Raw genomic sequence first — 8,685 nt, 5'->3', positions numbered from 1 at the left:
ACACACACACACACACACACACACACACACACACACACACACACACACACACACACACACACACACACACACACACACACACACACATTTCAATTTCTTTCAGTGGCATGTTCCTGTTTTTCCTTAAGGATCCTGCTCTGTGGTGAGTGTTGTCTATCCAAGTATACTTAATGTATATCAAATCTGCAATTTACTGCAATGATAAGATCATAAAATACAATTGCCCTGTGGCCAATAATGCACACTCTTGAGATGGTGTGTTCCAAAAGGTTACTAGTACATTTTTCCCTTGTGATATATTTTCTTCATTATTATGCCTGTTCTGGACCATACTCACCCATGGAATTGCATGGGTAAAGCAGAAGGGGATACCTGCCCATTCCTGCCATTCCTTTAATTGCATAAATTCAGGGAGTGTCTACTTTTCAAAATGGGGTTTTTAGTGGTCAACCATAGCACTGTTTATGTTGGCATTCCTCCGTACTCTCCATCGTATTTTATCAAAATTTATTCTTCTAGTGGAGTATGGGATTTCTGAGCTGCTGGGGTGGTGGACCATGGAGGTATCATCCTGAATGTGGCCACATGATAATACACAAAAACTAATATCTATTCAGTAGAGAGTAAAGCAGTGGTGTTCTACTGATGTAGATGGCGTGTGCTCCATTTCTGTTTGGTGGGCTTCAAGGGTCGATGATGCGCACAGTTTGTGTGGTTCTATTCGAAGAGGGGTGAGGGGGTCTTACCTTTATCAATATATTTTTCATTGACCTCTAACATGTTACTTGAAATTAATGTGATCGAGTTGTGAACCCTTATTAGAAACTTATGAATAGCTAAGCTGTCATTGTTACACCAAATTCATGTATAATACAAATATCAACCTTTTTTTTTCTTACTGTACTTTTAACTTTTATGACTTCAAGTGCTAAAAATGTTGTATAAAAAAAACAAACTGTTCATCAGTTTAGTGTATAATTTGCTATTTACAATTCATATGCAGTGTCTTTCCAGTATCATATAATTCTATAATTTTTTTTCATTGCTCAGAAGGAAAACAGTGTACAATAAAGTGTACAGTGCTGACATCTGTTATGCAACTTGCATGTTTCATGTAGTTATTATTTATTATTAAAAAAATCTAAAGAATTGTATTTTACAGGTCAGAGAGATGGTAGAAAAACAAGCAGGGAAATCCTTTGCCGAATTTACACCAGTTGGCTACAAAAGTCAGATTGTGAATGGAGTGAACTATTTTATCAAGGTAAAACTTTTGTTGCATAATATCTGTGCTGTATATATATTGTAATGCAGTCCTTCCTCTTTGATATACTAACAGTTTAGATAATGTGTATTTACATTATATATAATGCTTTTGTGTGAGATCTGTATAGCATGAAAACAGGTTTTTTTAGCATTAATGTATTATCATGGATGTAAAAAAAAACACGTTTTCAGATGTACTGGGATGAGAAATGTTTTATCACCACGGTGACTAAATTTTTTAGACGATTGTAATAACTAGAGCACCACCTACAAAATAAATCAGGCTACATATATGATAGATTGGTATTCCTGATGTATTGAAAATAATATAATTTAATTTCAAGTAATGCATGGAAACAAATCTCGGGTCAGGTTATTTAATGTACGTATATGACAACATCACATTAACCACATGGCAGTCTGAAATTCAGAACACCTTTGTACCTGAGTGGAAAGTTCAAGTCATTTCATGCAAACATAATTGTTTCATCTCGTATCAATAAAATTGTGCATAAAAAAAATAAATAATTATGTGCCTAGTGAAAATTAAAGCTGAATAGTTTGGCATTCTGTTTTATAAGTAGGTAGTTTAGTCATGGATATGTGTTTATACATCAGGCTTACAATGGATAAGCCTGTCATTGATAAATACAATACCAATTATACATCAGTTTGTGTAGCAATTAATATTTAATAACTTTAAAGAAAAATTGGAATGGGTATCATTTATATAATGTTTAATGATTAGATGTACAGTTGGATTTTACAGACATACATATATTTCATCCAACTAGAACTGTACTAGCCCCAAGTGGGTTTATATGGAACTCACAGTAGTATCCTCAACTCAAAACTTAGTAGTTCTGGCAATCAGGATAGTGTATTTTTTACACAACTGATTATCTAAGTATATACAAAATTGTAAGGGCACATTTTTTTTAAACAGTTTTAGAAAAATATATTTTGTAGGATGAACATTATTAGGAAACCTCTTTCTTATATAATTTTGATCAATGTATTTAAGAACTAATATTATTAATTAGAAATGAAATGTAAATTTGACAATTATATTTTTAATGAGTATATTATTTTACATGTCTGTAATATTGTGCAATATTTCAAAAAGTTTGTATTTACAATTTAATGTCAACTTGTACAATTTAGGTGAAGGTTTCAGAAGCTGACCATTTGCATGTCAGAGCTCACAAGTCCTTTCAAGGAGAAGTAACTCTTGCAGGCTATCAAGAAGGAAAAGCTCATGATGATGAAATTGAATATTTCTGAAGAAGCTTGAATTGTGATATTACAAAATTTTCATGTGGTCTATAGCCAGATGATATTCTTGTATTATTATAATTTTAATAACTGAAGCACTTTATCACTCAGATTAGAAATAATGAATTATTCTCTATTTTACTGCATATAATATGCTAATAATTGAAGTATTACAAAACTGAAATCGTTAAAGCAACAATTTAAATATAGTTAATACATTACTAATATTTTGATAACTTGTATCACATTAAGATGATTATTATTAAACAAATTTCACTTCTTATCACTAGTTATATTTTATTAACTGAAGCACTTGCATGACTTGGATAGTTAAAGCAACTGTTGAACTATATTTAGTGTTACTCGTTGTCATATTATAACTTAAGCAATTTCTCACAAACATTGTGGCTGATGAATCATGTATAGTTTGATTATATTTTTATTACTAAAACTCCTATACACGAGGATTTGTAACATTCAAGTTTACCTGTATCTAATATATGTATCTAAAGAATAACATTGGAACATTTATAGATCATTGTTAATTAATATAATGGATGGGACTTGACAACCTTTCTCTCTCTCTCTCTTCATATATATATCACATGAAAATGTTTTAGGTTTGACAAGCACAGAGTATGGCATAATATAATACTGCTATTGAGAATAGACTGTGAAACCTAATGTGGGAATTTTGTGTTCTAATCAATTTTGTTTTTATTACATAGTTCATTTTTTGTATTAATTCAACAGCAGTCATCTTCTAACTTTGCAGCAATAAAGAAAAAAGATGAAACACTTCAGTTATTAATTTTTAATGTGAAACCTCACAATATCACGTATAATGAAATGTCTTATATGTCAATATGCAGATATATATTGATACATAAGCCATATTAGTTCTATGTATTTCTAAGCATATATATATATATATATATATATATATATATAAAAATTACCCAAACAATATTTTGTTAAATGTTTTGGCCTTTTTTTGTTATTAAAAATCAAAACCATGTATGTGTTTTATTTTTGTGATTGAAAATCCATTTACTAACATTTTTCATCATTTTCTGATATTAATATTTGGAAGTTTCTTGTTTTTGTAATGAAAAAAATTGTTACATAAAAGTAACTAGTTTCTGGAATTAAATTACTGTATATGTACTACGTAAAAAAAATAAAGTAATGTATTCAGTTTTAAAATACCTTTAAAGGTAACAAATCTCGTTCATTAATACTGCTTTATTACTGAGTTTGTACTTTAAAAAAAATGAAAGGACATATGAAACAAGCCACTGAGCAAAATTATATGTATAGTTATCTTTATACAGTATAAACAAAAAAAAATTAATCCCAAGAATAAGAATTCTCATCTGCCAAACAAACATCTGAAGTTATTAGAAACTTTGACCTGACAGTACAAGCAAAATATTTAACATTCACAAGGATTCATTGTCTTAAAAATATTTTGTTCATTACTATTAAATATTGATCATTTAAACTTCTACTGAATAGGAAGATAATGAATCTCTTCATCAGTTCATCTTTAGGTAACTATTTAATTATGCTTAAATTTTTCTCTCAAGACTTTTTATTCTCATGATGTTCATGTTAATAGTTCTGCTGCCTTTTTTGTTTTTCTTGGATTAACAATTTGACTCAAAAATTGAATGTAAGTATTGGGGTAATATCTTAAATTGAAGGATGGTAGTTCAAAATATTGAGCTCTTGGATGATATAAAGAAAGGCTTTTGGAATCATCCAAATAATAAGAAAGAGCATGTTTATAATACAAGTATATGTTTAAGAAGACAACATAAATATCTGAAAGATGTGTTAAGAAAAATTCATAAATATTAGAGTTTGCTAACGAGAAAACTTCCTCCATAAGAAGATTAAAAAAATAATTTTGCCTTCTCCATTTTATGTGTATCAAAATAATGCCCATTATAAAAAGTTAGTTTTTAACAACTCCATTGATTTGAAACTATATTTCGAAAATGTCATTTGTGAGACCTGTGTTTACTATATAGTGAAATTATTTTTATCAAAGTATAACTTCCATAGTTTCTTTTCTAATAAATTGAAATTTTATTTGGTGAGAAGTTAGATGTTAAAGGTTAAATTAACGTTTGAAATGTCATGAAATGACATTAGAAAGCCAGAAAGGCTTGTATTCCTCTTTGCAAAAATCATTTATTTTTAATGGTATTAAAAAACAACAACTTGCATTGAAGGATACTTTTCAAAGGTTTGTACAGCAACAGTAGCAACATCACTTTGTAATATTCAAATATACTGGTATCCAACAGAAGTTTAAAGTATCTTGCAAAAACACATATTCCAGAATTGTACTCCAGAGAATATTTTTGAACTTGGAAAAGAAAACAAACAAGTACAGATGAACTTATAAAATTTTCATTTCATACAATTATTTTCTTATAAGTCTTAACCTACTGGTCAGCTTCTTAATCTTTTTTTATTCAAACTGGTTGCTGGGGTGGAAATGTTCTCTACACAAGTTTACACATTAAAAGGACAACCATAATTATATTGCACTTCCACTTTCAAATTCCAACAGGTCCAAGTACAGTTGATATCTCATAATAATAATAATAATAATAAGCTGCAAACCTCATCAACTGTCCTAAATAACTTATAGGACACAAAACCCTAACCCATGCCAACTTGTACAAGTGTCTGTGTTATCCCCTGGGATGAGTTTGCCCCTAACCCCTTTCCTCCAAAAAGTGAACTGAGACATAGGACCAAAGTGATACAAAGTTTTAGCTGTTGCTGTATGTAACCTTACATTAAAAATATTAGTATGCTTAAAACCTCACAAAATCCAGTTAATGAGTATGTCATAACTACATGCAAAATTCCTGAAAACGTAGATATATTCTAAACTATTTGTATAGTGTTTTTACTTGCCATTAGTAAACCTATATTTATACAGGATTTAAGGAATATGTAGCATTGATGCTATTATTTTATTCTGAATTCTTTGGTAGACAAGGTGACTTTAATTTTATCATAGATATTGTCAATAGATCTGCTTTTAACTTTTTGGTTCTGTAGTTATCATCACTAATTGTTTTAGTTGTTATACTTTGTGACACAAGTGAACTAAATTCTGGTACAGCCTAACATCAGCCAGATTGCAGCAACTGATACATGGCTAGGGAACGCACTATTTGGAAGAGTGGATTTTCCCATGCCGTTAACTTTACCTGTGAATTCTACCTGCCTTCTCTCTTCCAGTTTTCCACAAGTCCACAACCAAAAGTTGTTGATGAAGGATAAAGTCCACAGCTGACCTGCAAATTTCACCCATTACTCACCATTTCATTATAAACCATGCCAAATCCATGTCAAATTTTTAGTAAACTATGATGTTCCTGGTTCTTAGGAATAATGTAGCACACAAGTATACTACACCCCTGCATAATAAAAGGTTTGAATATTTGGTTGAATGGAAAATTGTCATGGAACAAGTGCTGATAAGAAGAAACACCTTTGAACACAACTAAACCTATTTTACGTTCCACAGTTCTCTTGCATATTTTCCAGGTTGAAAAGATGAAATGAAAGTAAAATAAACTTGACAGGAAAAATGAAATTAAAATGCAGTAATACATGATTAGCACTTAAAATAATAGATCTACATTGTACATAAAAAAGAAGTGCTTTACAGCACATCTTGGCCATATCCCAAAAGAAGTTAATCTCTATAAAAGTACCAAAACTATTGCCATAATCTTCATTCTCTGTATCTGACCAGTCAAAAATAGGATTTGCTCTATCGTATGCACTATTTTTGAAACGTACATATGATCATACCAGTTTGCAAATCGCCCCTCCCCTAGTGGCACAGGGGTATGTCTGCGGACTTAAAACGCTATAAACCGGGTTTCGATACCCGTGGTGGACAGAGCACAGATAGCCCATTGTGTAGCTTTGTGCTTAACTTCAAACAAGTTTGCAAATCAGCAATAACTTTGTTTGGTAAGATTTATTAAAAACGTAAATAATTGGGTGAAATAAAGAGGGAAATAAAAATTTATTTTACATTTAAAAGTTTAAAAATAAAGTCAAAGATGGAAAGAACTGGTCAGATAAAATAGTGAACCAGAGTGCTATGGAAGGGATTGGTTGACTGCAAAACAATGACACAGATCTCTAGGTTAACTGCAGTTTTGATCACTCAGCGATAGCAGTTGTTTATGTAATAGTATATCATTTGCATTTAAAAAATTATATTATATATATGTATACGCACATGCGTTTCTTTAATAACAAAATATTATATCAGTGTGTTCCAAACTTTATATAGCAACGCCCCCTTTCACTTCAAAATCAATTTTGCAAGTGATAACGGCAAAATCAACATTTTCTTTACTTATTTTTAATGAAAAATCATTGTAAGGAGTGAGTAAATACGATGCAAAAAAAGCTTTGAGAGCAAAATTATAGTTTTGTTAGGTTCTCGTTGTTTCCAACTCTTCTGTCGTTATTTTTGGACTCTTCCGCCAAAAGCCCCACCCCCAGTAGGATGCACTCTACAGTTTGTAAAACATTGGCTTACTTGATTTATTCTTATTTCTGTAGTATTTATAATTTCTTATAGCAGACAATGTATTCTATAATTTAATACTTTTATTTTTATATAACTTAGATTTTGATACTTCACTATTATTCACGGGGATGCTTTGGTTATAGGTAGGACACTTTCAACTCTCTACATATTGGATTTGAATCTCGACAAGGTGAAAAACTTGCGCATGCTCACCATTTCGAATATCACTATGTAAATTGGATAGATGATTATTTAAGTTATTTTTATGTTTTTTTGTTGTTTTCATATGTATGTGACTAGTTATTTTCGGTCAACTTGCCAATGTTCTATGCTTCAGAATTGTTTATGAATGCTGCACGCATATACATCACACGTTACTTTGATTTAGATATGACAAATTCAAAGCCACCTAGAATGCACGAGATTGCAGGATTTTGCAATCAACTTTTATTTTGGGCCGGGAATACACGGTAGATCAAACAAATAGGGACCAAATATATCCCTTGGCGCCACGGATTTCAGCTGCGAAAACATGCCAGTAAATTAGAATCTGCAAATTGTTCATATAAAACTTGATTAATTCTCTGTAAACCCATTAAGGAATGCCATTAACAAATATGTTTAATTACTATTCAGCTGAAATACCACTTAATATTTGTGTTTATTACACTGGCTAAACCCAACAGTGAAAATTACCTCTACTCCTACACTGGCAAGCCTTGGTAAACCAGCAATGAAAAACTGGAACATCTTCACGATGTCTCAGTCTTCTTCCTTAATTTCTTTTCTCATTAATACTTTAATACACACATAAAACCTATGTTGGAGCTAACGACCTGTTGCGTCAGCAAGGTCACATGACTAGTGTGACGCCACGTTTCTAGAACTATCTTGTTCCTTCATGAATGCCCTAGCATTTACTAGATAGGGTAATCTGGTATATATATAAGAGGGTGACAACGTGACGCAGTAATGTGTGTGTAGACAGTGAGTAATTGGTCTGCAGTCAGAAGTATTATTGAGCACGTTCATTGTTATAGCGTTTGTTTTAGCGCGATTGTTGAAATTAAGTGTATCGGAAAGAATAAACCAGTTTTATTAAGTAAGGACTTGTGTCGCTAAAGTTTCGTCGGAACGAAGTTACGGAAAGTTAATTAACAAACGGAGACGTAACAGACCCAAGAAAAAAAAAACGTTAATAATGATGATTTCTTGGTAAGAAAACAAACTTTTCCACTATTTTTGCTAGAACAATACATTTAAATTAATAATGAATAATATTGTTACTGCAAAGCTATTGTTTATATTCGCAAATACTCCAAATTTCAAGACAAAGGATAAAGCATGTCGAAAATTTATTTTTCTTGAAGTCAAACATGATGGAGTATCATTACTTATTAAAATTTCAGTCTTATTTCCTTTTTTCTAAAGAAGCAGCATTTTTGACTTGTATTGGCTTAATTAAACCTATTGTTACGTCTCTGTTCGTTAGTTAATTTTCCGTAAATTCGTTCCGACGAAACTTTAGCGACACAAGTCCTTTCTTAAATAAAACTGGTTTA

The 8,685-nt window shown here is 31.1% G+C and overlaps 1 protein-coding gene across 1 annotated transcript in view; it reads left to right on the top strand.

Annotated features, from left to right (window-relative positions):
- Positions 1–3,140, top strand: part of LOC106463175 (cystatin-A2-like) — a 10,847-nt gene extending 7,707 nt beyond the window's left edge. The window contains exons 2-3 of the mRNA XM_013923207.2: positions 1,163–1,264; positions 2,431–3,140. Coding sequence (XP_013778661.1) covers positions 1,163–1,264; positions 2,431–2,550 — 222 coding nt within the window. The 3' untranslated portion in view covers positions 2,551–3,140. The remainder of the gene's footprint in view (positions 1–1,162; positions 1,265–2,430) is intronic.
- Positions 3,141–8,685: the final 5,545 nt, after the last annotated feature.

Source organism: Limulus polyphemus, unplaced genomic scaffold (assembly GCF_000517525.1).
Source record: "Limulus polyphemus unplaced genomic scaffold, Limulus_polyphemus-2.1.2 Scaffold1, whole genome shotgun sequence".
Classification (NCBI taxonomy): domain Eukaryota; kingdom Metazoa; phylum Arthropoda; class Merostomata; order Xiphosura; family Limulidae; genus Limulus; species Limulus polyphemus.
This window is presented reverse-complemented; position numbering and strand designations above follow the sequence as displayed.